We start from the raw sequence: 20099 nt of genomic DNA, 5'->3' as shown, positions 1-20099 counted from the left end.
ACCCACCGATGGGCATGGTAACCTTAATTTTAATAGTTGCTACCCTATCAATATAAAAAAATCTATTATATACAGCCAGTGCCTACGTGTCAAATGAATCTGCTCAGACCCGACCGAGTACGAAAAACAAGTAGGAATTCTGGCCAACTACTTCCTTCATAGGAATTACCCCCTTAGAATAATTAAAGAATCAATTAGGAAAGCAGAACATAGAAGCAAGATAAATTTACTCACATATAAACGTAACACATCATCCCCAAAAATACCAATGGTATTTGATTACAGCAAAAACACAGACAAACTCCACAAACCCTTAAACAAGTATTCAGACAGCTGCAGCATGACCCCACCCTCAACACCATATACAACACGCTTCCACTCAGTGCAAGAAGATAGCCACCAAAATCTAAGGTCACTTCTAACATCCACAAAAATATACAACAGTTGTGCACCACTAGGAAACAAATTATGCAACAAACCCAGGTGCAAAGTGTGCAAACACATTAATACTAGCAACACATTTACACCCTCAGGCACAAACACTCAATTTAAACTCCCTCTGCTCACTTGCGATAGTCCCAATGTAGTTTACATAATATATTGCACTAGATGCACAAAGGGTAATTACGTGGGGGAAACAGGCCGAGAGTTCCGTTTATGTTTCAACAACCACAAACAAATAATTAGGGACAAATCCATACATCACACAATAGCAATGTTATTATGACTATTATTATTATCACTATTATTATTATTATCACTAATATATATATATATATATTTGTACGTATTATTATTGCTATTGTTGTTTTTACCATTATTCAACTCCTCGTTTAAGCATTGCAATACATCTTTCAGTTTCATTTCCAACATTAAACGTTATTAACCTCTGATTTCTCTAATCGGCATATCGAGCTTCCAATTTTTGCGATGATTTCTAATTTAAAAACAATGCTTTCACCCTATACCTAAAACTTACTGTATGTATGTATGTATGTATGTATGTATGTATGTATGTATGTATGTATGTATGTATGTATGAGTATATGTGCATATAGGAGTATACATGGGTGTGGGAGAAGAAAGAAAAAGAACAATCCGAATACTTTAATAAATTTTAATATGTTTCAACAAAAATAGAAAAAATTAAGTAAATGATGATCAAAAGAATATTCTCTGTTTATTTAGTTATTTCACTTCATTTTATTTATTTTTTCCAACATTATATGTTTGTATATATGAATTAACGAAATCTACAGTAGCGTTTTAAAAAAATAAATAAACGTGCGTGTGTGTGTGCGTGTGTGTGCGTGTGTGTGTGTGAGTGCATGTAGGTGGGTGCGTACGTGCAGACAATCCAGACAACCTAGACCCACAATAGATTCTACTTCACATCTAAATCTGCTCATCAATCTCCAGCTGTATATGTAAACACGTCCATAAAAGTGGGTGAGCATATGCTGTGTATGTATGAGTACGTGAAGAAGCATATGTATGTAGTGCGCGAGTGTATATACATGTATGTTCACATTTACGAGTATGTTCGTGGAATGCGTGGGTGTCCAATTCAAATTTTTATGAAAGACTTAGTTTTGAATCGAGGCCACACAAGTTGCTGACCATTCCAAGTCGAAAATGCTGGAAGGGACATATTCAAATAGATCTTTACCTTAACGGCTATACGCGTGCCCCTCCTCCCGCTGCTTACTCTGCCCGCTCACTCATGTTTTCTATCATTCACACTGAGGAAGATCGAAGGATTGGTCGAAAATTATGTGCTTTTAAAGGAAACATACTTGTTTTTTCAAAAGACGTTTTGTATTCCTACACGTCAACACACAGGAAATAAATACAGAAAAGATATAAACATTTATATATTTTTCGTATTGATTTGTTATTCATACAGATTTAGACATATATATATATATATATATATATATATATATATAAAGCTGAATGTGTGTGTGTGTTTGTGTGTGTGTGTGTGTGTTGTCACGAATAGGCAGGCTCCTATATGGTTGACTATTTTTAAAAACTGATTACATATAATGATAGAAGATGTATCGAGACACAGGAATGGGTATGTTTGATCTGGCAGCACGGTGGTTCATTAAAATTGTGGGGTCTGCGTTTGCGCCTGGTCCACAAAGTATGGAAATAAAAAATTAAAAAATTAAAAATAAACGTTTACAAGTGTTTTTGATATAGATGTACATAAGAATACTTTGATAAGTATGTTTTAACTTAAATAGGGATGGTATAATAAAATTGTGGGGCCTGCATTCGCGCCTGGCCTCCATAGAATGGAAATAGGCACAAACTTTAATAAAGACTTTTCAGATCTATCTGCGTAAGTATACTTTGATAATTATGTTTCAGTTTGAAGAAATATGATATAATAAAATTATGGGGTGTACGTTCGCGCCTGACCTCCATAGAATGAAAATATGTCACAAAGTTTAACAAGGTTTTTTAATATATATCCACAGAATATTGTGATAAGTTTCAGTGTGAACAGGTATGGTATAATAAATTATGGGGTTTATCTATTTTATTTTTACTTTCATCATATTTTGCTTTGGTTTTGATACCCCCAAATTCGAAGCAACCTTTCCTTTTCATAACCTATCATACTTTCATAAATCAGAGTCCATTTTCTGTCGGCTGTTTTTGAACCCAGTCAATGACGGGTACTTTTGCTAGTATATATATATATATATATATATATATATATATATATATATATATATATATATATCAGGTTGAGAAAAAAGTTCTTGCAGAGTTTTAATTTTGATTTCAAATGATGTATTTTTCAATAGGTTTTCGTTATAATACTTTTTATATCATTTTAAAGAGCGTTTTTCGCTCTATCTAATCGTGTAAATTACAATCGTCTTAAAACAATTATGTCTTCTTTTCAAAACTTTGAATACAAGATGGAAAAAAAGCAAATTCAAATAATTTTCTTATTTTAATTCAAGCTAGACTAAAAAGCTGCTGAAACAGCTCACAATATCAATGAAGCGTTTGGCCCAAGAACCACAACTGAACGCACAGCACACTGGTGGTTTAAGAAATTTCGTGATGGCGATGAGAGTCTTCAAGATGATGAGCATTGTTGTCGGCCATCAAATGTTGACAACGATCAATTAAGAGCCTTAGTCGAAGCCAATCCATGCACAACTGTTCAGGAACTTGCTTCTGAATTAGACGTAACGTATACAACGAGTTTCAACCACTTGAGAGAAATTGGAAAGACAAAAAACTTGATAAATGGTACATCACAAATTGAATGACAACCAAAATAAATACCGTTATGAACTGTTATCTTTCCTTCTTTTATGCAACAAAAATGAATCGTTTCTCGACTGGGTTGTGACTTGCATTGGAAAGTGGGTTTTTTACGACAACTGGCGATGCTCAGCTAATTGGTTAGACACCAACAAAGCTCCACGACACTTCCCAAAGCCAGAGTTGCACCAAAATAAGGTTATGCTGACTGTTTGATGGTCTGCAACCAGTTTCATCCATTACAGTTTATTGAAAGCAGGTGAAACCATTACAGCAAAGAAGTACTGTCAACAAATGGATGAAATGCATCAGAAACTTCGACAACAACACCCAGCATTAGTCAACAGAAAAGGCCCAACCTCCATGACAATACCCGACCGCATGTTGCTAAACCGACCCTGCATAAGTTGAACAAATTGGGCTATGAAACTCTGCCTCATCCGCCATACTCTCCAGACTTCTCACCTACCGACTACCACTTTTTCAAGCATCTCAACAACTTTCTGCATAAGAAATGCTTAAAAAATCTAAGCGATATCAAAAACGCCTTCAGTGATTTCATGGCCACTAGAACACAAGATTTTTCCCTTACTGGCATAAATACACTTGTTTTGTTTGGCAAAAGTATGTTGATTCTGATGGTGCTTATTTCAATCAATAAATTTTTGTTTGAGCCGAGATATGTTCATCTGAATTTAAAAATTAAAAACAGCAGGAACTTTCTTGTCAACCTGATATATGAAATAGTAATTATATGAAATAATAATTATATGTACTAGTAAAATGAGTTGGGATCAAATTTTGCTAGACATTAGCGACACGAAGGAATAAAGAAAAATTGTTTGTTTGTTTTTTCAATATTAGAGCAAGAGAAGTTCTTGTTATGAGTGTCTCACAAGGATGAACTAGAGATTGAAGCTCAGTCGAGTACTTGCCATTGAAATAAAGTTATAAATGTTACTCAATAAAAAATCAAATAAGAATACCTTACCAGTTCGAAAGGTGGTTGCAACATCTCACATATCAAATAATCGGCCACAAAACTAGCAGCTTTGTCCCAGTCTAGAAATTCAGGAAATGGCAGGAACGTGAGACGGACTGTGGTGCAAACAAACTTCTGCAAAAAGAAAATGATAATTATTGATTAAAAAATAGTGTCTGCATCAATGCTTAAATCATCATCAGCAACAACAGCAGAAACAGCATTATCATCTTCATCATCATACTCATCATTATTGTCATCGTCATTGTCATCTAACTTTTCCTTAGCATGGTAAGGGCAGCGGTAATGTAGCACTGTCAAAGCTCTGGTGAAACTTCTGGGGAATCGACATCAAGATCTGTCATTCTCATGTCGTTTCTACCCCCTGCATACAACAAGTAAAAGACGTGTCAGCTGCAGAACCTTAAATCAATAGAGTGAAAGTAAAAACGTCATTCTTTTTTGTGTTCTTGGGAAACCCTTCCTCAAATTCACATGTCTGGTACCAAGCTATATAAGGCCGTAATTCAGCTAACAGAGCTCTGATGAAAATCCAGGAGAAATTAACATTGGGATCCGTTGTTCTCTTGTCGTCTCTGCCGCTGCACGTAGCCAGGAAACATGTGTCAGGCGCGAAACCACAAATCAATGTAGTAAGAATATCATGGACCATAACCTAATTACAGCTTAACAAATAACTGTGACCAATAAGGAGACTTTATGCTGATCAGACAGAAAAGAGAGAATCAGAGAAATCTTAGTCATTATCTGCCTTTGAAGTGTTGCCATAGATTGTAGTGTTGTCAGCATAAATGTCTACAAATTATCTGAGAACATGATTTGGAAGACCATTAATGCAGATCAGGAAGAAAGTTGGGCCTAGGATGGACCCTGATGGACTCCAGCATTAATACTGTGAGCTTCTGATTACTGCCTATTGACGATTACTCTCATAAACCTATCAGAGAACAATATTACACTTAGAGCTATAAAAAATAATTGAAAAAATGGAAAATTCTCCATAAGTCTAGATTTAAGAAAAATGAAATTTCCAATAGAACCTAAGTTAGAGGTGAGAGCTACGTGTACATGAATTTGCACTATAGCAGAAAATATTCAAAATGAGCAGACACCTAGCGTCAAAGTGAGTGGACATCTGTTTTTAAGGCTTTCTCAACCCCTATGTTGGAAGAGGAAGATGCAGTGATTTCTGTAGATTTTCTTATTATAAATTGCTGTTCAATGTAAACCAAGTCCCAGAGCAAACAATGGAGTTATTTGTTGTTCTTTTAATTGCTTCAATTATGTAAGACACAAATCGAAATAAGTAGAAAATATTAAAATCTCTCTAACTGCTACTGCCACCACTGATGAGAGATATTATTATCCATGGAAATGTCTACTTACAACATGGCAACAAGATAAGTTACCTGATTGGTATCTAATAACTCTCCCACGCATCATCAGGTTTAGAGTTGTTAGTTAGATTCCATCAAAATTTGCCGAGGGAAACTGTATTCTAAATTTAATGATATAAATTAACCTCCTCTCTGTCTCTCTCTTTCAGCGTGCTCTGATGGATGGAATAAAAATGTCAAAAATAACATGTCAGTCGTGAAACTTCATACTTCCACCTGACAATGTAAGGGTGGGCCAAAGTCTCATCTGGGCCTTACTTCACCACATTGTATGAAATATTCCTAAAGTTATGCTATAGAAAAGTTGACAACTCAAAAATCATTTTATCAGATTGAAATTTTGCAGAGCGGTTACTGTTATCAAATAGTATCACCTTTATACATTAAACTTAGAAAAATCAAAAGTTAAAATTTCATCACAAGTTATTTTCAAGATTAAGATAAAAGGTCATATAACATATGGGACTTCATTGGCTACAATATGGGTCAAGTAGCAAGTTTCTATGATGAACAGAACTAAAGTTACTGCCAAAAGTTTGACTTCCACGTTCTCCATGACCTTGACATTTGACTTAGGTATTTCAAAATTAAATATGCTTTAAATTAGACCGTGGTTGCTGACGATTGATCAAGCAATGTAGACATTAGAGCATATACACAAACAAACTCCATTGAAGACATTGGTGAAAAAAAGAAATTTTACATGAGAGTTATCACTTACCAAGGCCTGAAAGCCACTCGATGATAAAGGATAATGAGTGTAAGATGGGTGAAACAATAGCATAATAAGCAATAGTGGTGGAAATATAATAGACTTTGATTAAGAAGACGGCTCAACAAGAACTTGTTTACATTGGACTTGAAAACGACCATGTTGTAGTCAGCTGGATTCATTCGTCTGAGTTAACTAACTGAAATTGACAGCAAGGAAAAGTTTCATTTCAGCCAACAAGGAGAAGTCAACATCTCTTCAGGGTCCAATCTCTAGAGATTTTCAAGCCCAGAGCATCACAAAATGGCAAATTCTACGATTAAACCATACAAATCACATTATTATTATTATTATTATTATTATCATTATTATTATTACTAGTAGTAGTAGTAGTAGTAGTAGTAGTTTACCTCAATGCCACACTCATTTATTGGTGCCAATAACAAAGGCTTTCTATCTCTATACAAGTGGATATACTGAGAGCGGAAGTTCTCTGCATATTTCAGAACCAAATTCTCTCTTGAATCGTTTTGCCTGTAGCTAGGAGGAAAATCTTCCGGATCAAACTCCTCCCGTTTCCTACAAAACATCAAAAAGAGAACAAGATTTATTAAGCAGTTTTACAAAATAAATATTCTATTTGTTATTCATTATTTTTACTTTAATTTTACACTTTTTTAATCACATGAATACTTTAGAATTGTTTGTTTTTTTATTCTTTGGCCCCCTTTACAAAAATCGAACATTAAACTCAATAATCTGCTTAATATTCTTATGCCTGGAAAAAAATACAGTCGAATCATCTTCAAATTCTATATGACTACCATTAGTTCAGTTTTTAGGAAAGAAGCAAACAGTTTCATGAAAATGGCCGTTACCTTGATAATTACAGCTGAAATAATTATTTAGTTATATCAATAAAAGTAGGTATTTACTTCCTTGTCACCACAGAAATATGTGACACAAGGTCGGAAAGTAAAGGAAAGTCAAACCAGCGCCCATAACATAATTTTTGGCCAGATAGTAAACAATAAGCTTACTTCACCCGAAAGATAGTAGGCAACAACTTGGTAGGATGAACCCCCTAGGACTATCCAAAACCATACCTCAGCCTGACAGATACACGACCATCCACTACTCAGAGATGGCCCAGACTGATTGTCAAGGATGTACTCTTGAGTGGTATTAATACAACCTACTCAGACTGTGCGAGGTAAGTATCGTTAAAAGTATTATGTGAGTTATATTATTATTATTTTACTAATAGAAAAAATAAAATGTTAATAATTTAGTATATAAAAAGTAAATGTCTTTTTTTTTCAATTTCTTATTAGTTTGTTCAAGCTGGAGACGGGGCATACTACTGGATGCCAAACATTCATTCGTTATCTTATATATTTCAACCGAGAGATTTTTTTTAAGATTCTGATCGTCCCTTTAATTGTAATTGTTTGAATCTCTCTTGCACTTGGTTCACAGGGTATATTTGCCAGGTAGGTTTCGAAACTCTTTTTTACAAGTTCGTTCACTCCTATAATTACTAGATTGATAGAGATCTTCCTAAGATTCCAGTTTCTTTTCATGTCGTACATAAGACATCAGTATTTCGTTATCTTTCTTCATCTTAGCTCTGTTTAACTCAGCATCATTGGGGACACCAACTTCTACTAAGGTTACTTCTTTCTTCTCCATGTCCCATATCACTATGCCAGGTTTTATGGCTCAATTTTTTAGGTATATAGTTGTAGGGATTGAATAATCATAGTGGATGGTGTTCTGATTCTGTTTTATTTGTAAAACATTCTTGTCTAAAATGTTTGGCCAGTTTTCTTCTGCTGGATCTTGTTTCGTGATGTTGGTGCACCATTTTCTTCTTTCTTTCTTTTTTTTAAAACATAATTGAGTCTGTGTGTACGTTTATATGTCCAGCTAAAAGTCCAAAACTACTAAAGAAAAGCCCCTTCAAGTTGATATTATCTCGATCAGAGTTTCGACCGAATGAATAATATCTAAAATGTAGAAAAATTTATTTATTCTCTGAGAATCAACTGGGTCGAGTTTTATCGGAGATGGAAATCAGTTTTTCAGTGTTATTATGTAGTAATTTGGAAATAAAATGCCGACTCATATTTGGCGAATCTATTATATGAAAGAGAATTATCACTTTTTTGTTTTATTTTATTTCAGTCGAAGTTCTCAGAGGCCCACAACCTGGGACTAACACTTGAAGTCTATATGAAATACATAGATATTCGAATGTTCCATTTAAGTTCTTTATTTCTCAAACACTGAGTTAGTAAAAAAATTGAGAATATAATTTTCCTCTCCCCAATTGACTATTTTCATATATTGTATTATATCTTTTATTTTGGTCTCTTGGTCTTACTGAATTCCAGGACAAGAATTTATCTAGTCTGGTGGAGTATCCAGTTTCGTGCTGTTACTTGAGGTAACATCACTTGGAGAAGGTGCACCATTCCTAGTAAAAGCTAATATGGGTTAGCCATGGCGAGGAGATCCTATTTGGGCAGCGAATACTATGTGATTTTGAATATTTGGTCAGGGTTTACTTCAATGGAAAGAGTATCCTCATGCCAGATTGTTCTGACAAACCCCTGTACAGAGAGACCTTAGACACTCGAGGACAGTGTCTAGTAGGCATTCAAGTACTCTCCAGTAGGCATTCAAGTTCTCTCCAGTAAGCATTCAAGTTCTCTCCAATTATCTGTGCATATGTGTATGTGTATGTGTATGTCTAACTAGGACGGAAGAAAATGAGGGGTTTGGAGAAAGGAAGGTAGAAACAGGAGTGTGGAAAGAGAGAAAGATAGAGAGGTAGAAGTTTTCATAGAAATATTTTACACTTTTCCTCCGAGCAACATCGGGTAACCCTGCTAGTTCATAATAATCACAATTTTTCTTGCTCAAAGAAAAAGTAATCAGATGTGTGGAGTTAGTGGACACGAAGATAATATTTTTTGTTATGGAGTATATTTTATAGGCGTGATGAATTAACTGGGACGTCAATAAAAATTTTAAATTTGGAGATTTTCTGTTTGTTTTTAGTGAGTTTAATCATCATTAATTGTAATTTTAATCATCATTAATTGTAATGATTTTAATCATTTAATAAGATATTTCGTAACATTTTTTTGATTTTCTAATATCTTCAAATTAACCTTACAAAATGTGTTTTAAAGATGCGATCAAACTCCTATTAATTTTGATAAAATTTTTAACAACCGTCAACAAGACTGAAGTATCTTTTCTCTCTCCACGACGCGATGACTCTTAAGGGTTAATACCACCCGAAAAGTGAAAAGAAAATGATATGTCGTGTGTAACACTAAGCAAGCGTTCAAAAACCACCTGTTCTAGTTGGTGTCGGTTTATAAGTATGAGCTATCTGCTCACATGTAAATTATACTAAATTTGCATATCACTACATTTCCCACTAATGGAGGGGATTTATGCCGCGAGTACTTCTTGTACTTCTTCTCGTGCCCTCCTGAATATCTTCCTTTATCTTTCTCCTTTACCTTGGAGATCTGGATCTATCCTGTCTTTCCCTATAATCGCAGTGTTCCTTTTTGATCTTCCTCTTCTGCCTTATCCCATTCTACTTCTTCCTCGTCTCTCTCAACTTCTTCCTCCGCAGTCTCATTCTACAGTAACTCTTCTGTTACATCAATAATGGGCAGCTCTGTAGGCATTTCCTCATCCGATTGTTCTCCTTGGGATCTTATTTGGTCAGCATGGGCTAGAACACTGTTCCCATTTTCTTTATTTAATATTGCAGTATTATGTCCTTTTCTGCATAATAAATTCTGCTGTCTCGGCTTCTGTATTCCTATTTCTTTTGTACCACATCTTTTGATTTGTGGCATATGACATAGTTAAAGTGGACCTTAATTGTCTGCCCATTAAGGCAGATGGACTTTCTCGCCTGCCTGCCTGCGGAATTGTTCTATAACTTAGTAATAATCTTGGTAGAAAAGCATCGATTTTCTCCTTCTGTTGCACGCATGTTTTATGCCCTTCTTTACCATCTGGACCATCCTTTCCGCTATCCCGTTACTTTGAGGGTGGTAGGGAGGGGTCTTGTAAGGTCTGCATTCTATTTTTCTTAACCATTCATGCAAATCAGCATTCGCAAATTCTGGCACGTTATCTGTCACTCAGTATCTCATTTCTCGAAAATATTACTCTTAATATTTTACGGTGGTACTTTTTTATCGGGTACTCTCACCACTTCAGGCCAACCTGAATATGCATCTACTAATATTAATAATAGTCCTATCTCATTGACATAGGCATGATCTATGTGTACTCTGCTCAACGGTTCTGCTTCTCGGGGCCATACATGTATTTTCTTTTGCTTGAAATTCCTGAGTTTTGTGTATTTTCTGCATCTTTTTACGTAGAACTCTTTTTAATCTTCTTTGCATAGCTGCCACTCCACAATGTACATCATCATGTACACTTTTTATAATGTGTCTCCTCTGTGTTTCTGGGGGAACTACCAAGTCTCCATTACATATTACCCCGTTTTCTATAGTCAGTTTATGTCTTATTTCTTTGAATGGTCCTTCAGCCATTGAACAACTTCCTCGGCGATTCTCTTTTATCCTCAACAATATTCTGTTTAACACAGGGTCATTTGTAGTTTCAGTAGCCATTTTATCTACAGATATTACATCGGTTTCTACGGTGCAGGAATGTGTCCTCAAATTCCTCGTCATTTTTGTCCTTATCCTCTCCATGAAACCTCAATCTAGATAAGGCATCAACGTGTCGGGGGAGGGGGGGGGTAAAATAAAACAAAAAGTTTTGGTAGGTAAGTATGAAAGATCGAACCTAAACCCTTGAGTCGAAGTTGGAAATTAAAGTGTAAAAAAAACGTGCAACATTAACCACTTGGACACCACGAAATAGTAATGGAAACATGTTTGAATTTATTTAAGTATTAAAACTTGGCAGGTGCCCGTACTTAATGAGGTCAACTTTGACTGTGGGGCAGTATTTTATTTACTGCGGGGCAGGATTTTTTTTTTGTTTGTTTCCCCAAGATGTTGTGAGGAAAACCAGCTCCCCATAAAAAGGGGATTGTCCAAATTAAGTAGCAATTGTCTGATATAAGGAGAAACTCCACATTGATCAAAGCTGATTGCTTTCGGACTTTTCCAGAAAAATGCTGCCAGAATTAGTTTTGCTTTTATTATACGAAAAAGCTTAATGCACATGCGGCAATCAAAAATTGTCTTTTAATAATATTATTGGAACTCTTTCCCCTTTTCCTTATACCTATTTGTGAATTATGCCAAGGATTTCTGTCTTTTGGATTATTTTGGACCATCTTCCAATTATGCGATTCCCTTGGAATTTACTTGTGCGAATGGAAATTTAAATAACTTTCTTGGATTTGCATTTTTGGATTTTACCGTCATTGAATACTTTACCCTTCACCAGACTATCCATTCATGTGAAATCACTTTTTTCTTCACCCTATTCCCTCTGCTTCACTTTTTGTTATCAAGTAAGATCTTTGACTTACTTGTAGTTTCATCAAATATTTTTGCAAGCAAAATCCGATCCTGCATTTTGCTAAATCCTACCCTCTGATGAGAAGGAAAGTATTTCTTCACTATGTGATATACATATATCTGTACGTGATGTTGCCAAGCTAATCAAAAACCTTGATTGCAGTAAAGCAACCGGCCCTGACGGTATTCCAATTATAATACTCAAAAGACTTCCACCTGAACTAGCACCCATACTTACAAAACTGTTTAAACATTGTCTTAAGGAGAATAGCTTCCCATCACCCTGGAAAATCTCATCAGTATGCCCACTATTTAAGAATTCAGGTGATCGCTCATCCCCCTCTCAGTACAGGCCAATAAGTCTGCTGTGCGTCATGAGTAAGTTGCTGGAATCTGTGTTAAATACAGAAGTAATCAACCATCTCAACAAAAATAACCTTCTTAGTGACACTCAATATGGTTTCCGTTCTGCTAGATCTACAGCAGATGTGCTTACAGTTATATCTCATAGGATTAGCAAATGAGACAACCTTTCTAGCGCAACTGCTCTTGATATATCTAAGGCCTTTGATAGGATATGGTATAAAGGTTTACTTCACAAGATCTCTAGCTATAGTATAGCTGGAAATGTCTTCTCAATTATTACATCATTTCTTTCTGATAGGTTCATAAGAGTAGTAGTTGAGGGGCAAAAATCAGAAGCTCACAGTATTAATGCTGGAGTCCCTCAGGGGTCCATCCTGGACCCAACTCTTTTCCTGATCTACATTAATGATCTTCCAAATCACATCCTTACATCATTCATAGACATTTATGCTGATGACACTGCCATTTATTGTAGCAAATCTAAGACAGTAAACAACCAAGTTCTCTCCGATTCTCTCTCCTCTGATCTTGAGCACATGGTACAATGAGGAAAGGAGTGGCTGGTTACTTTTAATGCATCTAAAACCAAGTTTCTCTCTTTACATCATCAACATTCTGATCCAGATCTGGCATCAATTGAAATGAATGGCTCTCGTCTTCAGGAGGCCTCAAGTTTTGACAAGCTTCTGGGCTTGTCCATTACTTCTGATCTTAAATGGAACACGTACATCAAATCTGTTGTCAAGGCCGCTGGAAAAATGGTGGGATCTTTCTATCGATCCAGTAGATATCTCACTACTGATGCAATTCTCTATCTATATAAGAGCCAGGTACGTTCAAGGATGGAGTACTGTTGCCACATCTGGGCAGGAGCTGCTAGAAAGGACTTGTCCTGCCTTGATAGAGTTCAAAATAGACTTCGTAGCCTCGTAGGAGATGTCCTTTTCTCTTCCCCGCAACCTCTTTCTCACAGAAGAGATGTTGCGAGTTTGTCTCTGCTTTATCGTTATTTTCATGGCAAGTGCTCGGCTGAGCTCCAATCTATGGTCCCCTCTCGCAAAACTTTCACAAGAAACATCCGTCTAGCAGAAAACACTATCAACAATTTCCCCCATTTTTTTATCTGTACCTAAACCTAAATGTAGATTCCATGAAAAAAGCTTCTTTTTTAGAACTGCACACCTATGGAATTGTATCCAGTTTTCCTGCTTTCCAGCTGACTACAATATCATTGTCTTCAAGTCTAACATAAACAAGTTTCTGATGAGCCGTTCCACATAAGTTAACAAATTTACTGAATTTTCATTACTAACAATTACTATATTGTCCAATTTCTACTGTACACTCTTTAACCCTTATCCTCGGGTGGCCTCTTGGCCTTGATAATGTGGTGATGGCTGTGTAAAAAAAAATAAATAAATAAATAAAAATAAAAAACTCCACGGTTTAAGGACTATCTACTTATTTAGTGTTTCCTTTTCAAATTAAATATGTTTTTAACTCTTTTTCAAAGTGTTTTTTAATATATTTTTAACTACTTACTCTTATATATATATATATATATATATATATATATATATATATATGATTTTCAGAATGTGAGAGATTGTATAATAAATTCCACAGCCAAACAACGCCGCAGCTCACAAGAGCCATGACAGTCAACGAACCAGAAGTCCAAGACTCGAGTTTCGCCCTCATTTGGGCTCATCAGTTAGACACATCCGAACTCAGGATTCGAAACCCGAGCCTCTTGCATGCGAGGCAAGCACTCTACCAACTGAGCAAACGCCCCGCACACAAGAATTTCTATTAACCAACACAGATCAAGTAAACCGCATCGAAATCCAACTGTGAAATGAACCCACTTCGTCTCAACAAGGGACGCGGCCGTCCAACCAGTCAATAACCCTTGCCGATGTCTCACAAGTAGGATTTTAACTCAAAGGGACGACGCTGTCCAGCAATGCTAACCCAACGAGCAACTTATAATAGGATTTTCAGAATGTGAGAGATTGTATGATAAATTCCACAGCCAAGCAACACCGCAGCTCACAAGAGCCATGACAGTCAACGAACCGGAAGTCCAAGACTCGAGTTTCGCCCTCATTTGGGCTCATCAGTTAGACACATCCGAACTCAGGGCGAAACTCGAGTCTTGGACTTCCGGTTCGTTGACTGTCATAGTTCTTGTGAGCTGCGGCGTTGTTTGGCTGTGGAATTTATTATATATATATATATATATATATATATATATATATATATATATATTCCTATTGACCTTAGTCTTGAAAAGACCAAGGTTGTAAGTAGAAATAAACCAGTGAGCAGGAAGAGAGTTCCACAACCTTGCAATTTTTGGAAAAAGGTATGAGGTATGACATTTTAAAGGAGTTTCCAACTTCACACTGGCTCATTACTTTCGCGAAAAAGTGTTACTTTATCTTAGGTTTGGAAATATTTCCATTGGCTGAAAATTATTTGATTTGATACCTTTATGCTAAAAGTTGTTAGTTTTGATATTGAGGAGAAAAGCAAATTTTAACAATGCCGAGAAGAAAAGAGAGCAAACATTTAAAGTCATTTGTATTTTAACGTTCGTAAGATTATCTTTGCGATCCAATCACCGCAACAGACCCTCGTCGGTAACGAAATTACAATTAGGCAATTTAGTCATCATGTATTCAATTATTTATTTTCAAATAAAATTGAAAGCAGAATTATCGTCTGATCACTGATTTTGTTAAAAGCAATTTTGCTTTGATTCATGGCTTGATAACGTAGTAGCAATAGTAGTGGTAATAATTCGATAATCCTTCGTTTATTTTTGACAAAATTGGAAGAAAAATTATCGTCTGTTGAATGACAGAGAAATTTTGTTTTGACACATATCTTGAAATAAAACTTATAGCAATATTGCTGCGTTAATAATTCTCGGTCATTTTCTTGTATGTTTTTTTTTTCTTGTTCTTTTTTGGTGTGTGTGTGTGGGGGGGGGGGCTCTAATCGCAAATAACCAGCTCTGGTGAGAGAAATGAGATATTTCTTAATTGGTTGGGGTTATCTATTTATTTGTCGTTGAAGATAACGCATTTGTGGTCTCAGTTTGTTGATAGCTGTGGTGGCACGAGTGGGGTTCGAATCTAGGAGGAGAGATGTCCGTAGGAAGTCTTAGACATTTGTCTTTTGTTTATTTTGAAATAATATTGTATCTGCTTTGATTGCAAATTCTCGTCTACTTGTAGCGCAGTCGTTAATTTTCATTAAACGGTGTCGTTACATTTTAACATTCGGGCCCACACGTTGCGTCTGAAACAGTCGAAGGAAAACAAAAGTAACAAATTTGACTCAGCTTTGTTTTCAGTTGAAATAAAATGCATTTATTCATGGTTCTTCCAAAATAACGCATTGCTTCTCGTTTTAAAAGCCTCTCAGTTTATGTCGTCTGCCATGTAGTTAAAAGTCTCCCGCCACCACGGGCCAAACGTTCATTTTCCTTGACACTCAATTTCTTCTCTGGTCCTCGTCATGTGGTGCTTTTCTTTTCTCGCTTCTCTATTTTCCCTTCTCTTCCTCCGCTGTGACGTCACTTTGCACGCTGCTCGGTCATTTACATATGTGTTATGCGGCTGCTGCTACCAGTGCGAGCGGTTCTGTTACACTGAGAGAAAAGAGATATTTCTTAATTGTTTGCGAATACTTGTAGAATAGAAAGATAAAGTCTCTTTATGACTTTCAAAAGCAACTTTATTGATCATCTTGGTTAACGTGTTAATAAACGAGAAATGGAAAAGAGAAGAGTGTTAGTAATGGAATAAATCCACAAATATGTACGAAAACAGAAAAGGTTAGAAACCCAACGTAATGTTAAATGAATGTCCTGTTGGTTGAGAAAGAAAAGTGCTCATTTATGAAGAATGAATGAATGTCCTAAGAAAAGGAAAAGTGTCTATTTATGAACAATGCCTACCATACATCGGTTATAAAGTCAGAGCCATGTATGTATGTGTGTACGTGCGTATGTGTTATAGTAAGTTAACATGTGTCTTCCCGGCTATAGCAGCCATGTGGAGTCCATGCTACTGTTTTGGAACCCCAGGGCCCGACAGCCCAAGGGGGTTGGTTGAACCCCAAGAGAGAAGTTCGGTTTAGGAAAAGTGCCATGAAAAGGGTCAACTGGCTTTGGTCTCCTGGCTGGTAAAGAGAAAGTAGGCTATATGTTAACCCTTTTATCAACTTCTATCATGCGCTCAGCTCGTCTGAGAGATGGTCTCTGATTGGGCAAGCCAAAAAGGAAGTTGAATGCTTACACCAGTCAGCGCTGAGCTTTTAACCCAAACAAAAATTCAAAATCGTAAGCCGTGTGCTGTGGCTGTCACTGCTGCTGCTGCTGCTGCTGCTGCTGCTGCTCCTGCTACCGCCGCGATCGTCTGCAACCGCAACTGCTGCTACAGCGTTATTAATTCATTTTGTCGATTACGATAACGGAATTGTGAATTATTTGTTGATAGTTGATTCTCGAGAGCTGATGTTATCAGTTCATTTTGTCTGTGATGATCATCTTGTTGATAGATAATTCTCGTTTGCCGAGTGCTGAAGAAACATTCCTTGATAGGTTGCGTTATATTCGTTATATTCGTTAACTGTGAATTTTCTTGGTTGTTGAGAATCCTTCGTCCAACGGTCAGGATTAATTTGGGTTGTTTGTTAGTGTCTGAGCATTCATGTTTTGATTGACATAAGTTCGTTTGACGATTTTTGATCCTTCTCCCTTTGATGAGCATGGGTTCTTGCTTATATGAAAATGTTTTACAGGTGATCGGCTCCCAGGACGACTATTCCTGATTGGTTGAAGGGATCTAATTAAGCAATCAAAATTTAAGTATTTAAGCAATCAAAATTGAATATTTTACTGAAATCGTTTTCTCTGCTTTTGCTGTTTTAGTTGTTTTTGTTGCTAGCTGTTGCTGCTACTTCTGTTTTTGTTAACTTGGAATAGGGTTCTATCAATTAGGTGTTATCTAAAATGAGATGTTACTAATGATTCTCTAACAGTTGTAAAGGAACGGACAAATTGTAGCACTGATGATGATGATGATGATGATGATGATGATGATGATGATGATGATGATGATGGATGGATGGATGGATGGATAGATAGATAGATAGATAGATAGATAGATAGATAGATAGATATGTTGTATAGCAGGAGGCTTATATTGGGGACATATAACGGGTACATGTAATACAGGGACTCTGAGCAGATGACGATGATAATGAGAGAAGACACTTATATCAGACTGGGATGCTTCTTGGAGACTTCATATTATTAATACAGACTGCATGATATATGCAACAACATTTCTTATACACACATAGAGAGGAGGAGGAGATACTTTACTTATGATGGAGGGAGGACACATAACTTGGAAGGGTTTACACAAAGTTCGTTATAGATGATGATAAAACACATTTACCTTTTTGCTGTAAGAAATGACGAGACGAACAGTTACAAACATATTTGGTTATTTATTCAAATCGACCGATCGGTGACATCAGGAATTCCAACTTGGATCTACGTGGTCTAATCTTCTACCCTTCGCTTCTAAGGAGCTCTCCTCTCCAATTGACTCTCTCTCTCATCAACTCTTGACTCTCAACTCTGTCTTCCAACTGACTTCTAACTCCGAACCCATAGAATCCTATATTGAGAATTCTCCTTTGTTTATGACGTCACAAGTGTGGTTTTCAAACGTGACTAATTGTCACGTGGCTGTACATATATTTGTCCAAACACACATTTGGCCATCAAAAGAATCTTCAATTATAATTCTAACCTATTTTTAAACAATATATTTTAATTTGCATTGTCCATTCTTTTAACTGACATTTTTAATATCTAGATTTCTAAAAGAATGGAAAATCAACTCTTTTCCCAACATAAACAATATTTAACTATTTCTAATAGAATTAACAATGGACTTAATTTCTAACATTCCATTTTCCATTATTATCTTTAACACTTGCCTACAGGGTTCGATTCTAACGTTATCCTCATATCATTTCCACTTATCTAGTATGCCTTCTTACTTACATGATAAGGGACAACCCTTCCATGTAATAGATAGATAGATAGATAGATAGATAGATAAACGGACAAGACAAGGTTGATATCTTAAGGCAATAGGTTAATCTCCCCACTCTTCTTTAATGAAGTAAATAAACTTCCCTAACCCTATGTTCAAATGGCAATACTCCCCCAGAAAGAATATCGAAAAAATAAATAAAAATTTTGTATTTTTACAGAATTTATATCGAACGGATTTTTTTAAAATCTAGCTTTTACTCAACTCTAATCTAACCCTAATCAATATTTATCCCTAACCTAAGTTTTAGGTTTAGTTCATTAAGAATCAGTTTGATCTGTTCAAATCTTATAAAAGCACGAAAATTGACGATCAGCATCAATTTATCGATGTTCACTTCCATTTACAATTTTCCTTGTGCCACAAAAAAAGCTGAAAAAATAATAAAGACATTATCCTCTTCTAAACTATCAAGAAGAAAATACACAATCAATTCTTTGTAAAAAAATAAATAAATAAAAAATAAAAAAATTTTTAAAAAAAGTTTATTCCGTTAGCCAAGAGTGTGAATAGCTACACATCTCAAGACTCATGAATTTCCACAATTATTGGAATTCGTAGCGGTAAAGTTTACCCTCTGGTGTCCAAAAGGAAAACCCTTAAACTCGTTCCTGCGCAACCAGATTTGTGCAAGCATCCATCTGAGTACAAAGCGCGACACAAAAAAAATGATAGCACTTCCATGACATTCATGTTTTTAGTTCGACTTCTTAATTCTGGCGTGTTCTCTTAGTTGCCAAAACACTCGACCCGATCTACTCCACAATTCGCCTTCTTACAACCACTCCTCTCATATGCAAATTATATTATGAAACCTCACGCCACCTTGCTCTTTTAAGAATATCTCACATCATATAGACCTTACATCACACACGGCCAGACTTAACTAACCCTCAATACACGGCTAGGCACAACTAGTTCCTCAAACATTAAAAAATTTCCGACTCGAATTGTAATTTAATCTTCTCATAACATAACAACTCCAATTTTCAAACTGTCTATCGAATCGTTATTTAAATAACTTCTCGATAACACGACCACGCCATTTTTCAGAAAGTCCGACTCGAATCGTAATTTAATATTCTCCATAACATGACGACGCCATTTCTCAAGAAATTCGATTCGAATCGTAATTTAAATTTTTCTACAACACAAGAACATTTTTCAGAAATTTTGCCTCTCGGGTTGTATAAACACTTCTCCAAAACATGCCGATGCCAGTTGTAAAAAAGAATCGACTCTCCTTTTGGTCGCATTAATTTTACATTTCTTGCCCATAACAGCGTTTAATTTAAAAAAAAATAAAAATTAAAAATTAAAAAAAAATGAATAAATAAAAATGGCAGCATTCCCACGACATTCGCGTTATAAGCTCGAGCTCGACTTCTTAATTCCTCCGTGTTCTATTCGCTGCCCACTCGGCCCCGTCTCCTCCGTGATCCGTCCTTTTTTATCGCAGCCATTCCTCTCATATGCAAATTATATTTTAAAACCACGCAAACTGCTTGAATCCCTTCATCATCGTCTGCTGATTTATGTTGTTTGTAAACAAATGCATAAACTTGTAAATTTTAACGCTTATAAAATTTCTCACTGAACTTTTCGACAAAGAAAACCATGCACATCAAATGAGCATTA

General features: G+C 35.9%; 1 protein-coding gene across 2 annotated transcripts in view; it reads right to left on the bottom strand.

The window, feature by feature from the left end:
* Positions 1-20099, bottom strand: part of LOC145256436 (dynein regulatory complex subunit 7-like) — a 284758-nt gene that overhangs the window by 252289 nt on the left and 12370 nt on the right. For both annotated transcript variants that reach the window (XM_080115340.1, XM_080115341.1), the window contains exons 2-3: positions 6817-6985; positions 4286-4411 (exon numbers count right to left, since the gene is read on the bottom strand). In XM_080115340.1, coding sequence (XP_079971466.1) covers positions 4286-4411; positions 6817-6985 — 295 coding nt within the window. The remainder of the gene's footprint in view (positions 1-4285; positions 4412-6816; positions 6986-20099) is intronic.

This window comes from Euprymna scolopes, chromosome 32, assembly GCF_053919585.1.
Source record: "Euprymna scolopes isolate OS-2025 chromosome 32, ASM5391958v1, whole genome shotgun sequence".
Classification (NCBI taxonomy): Eukaryota; Metazoa; Mollusca; class Cephalopoda; order Sepiida; family Sepiolidae; genus Euprymna; species Euprymna scolopes.
This window is presented reverse-complemented; position numbering and strand designations above follow the sequence as displayed.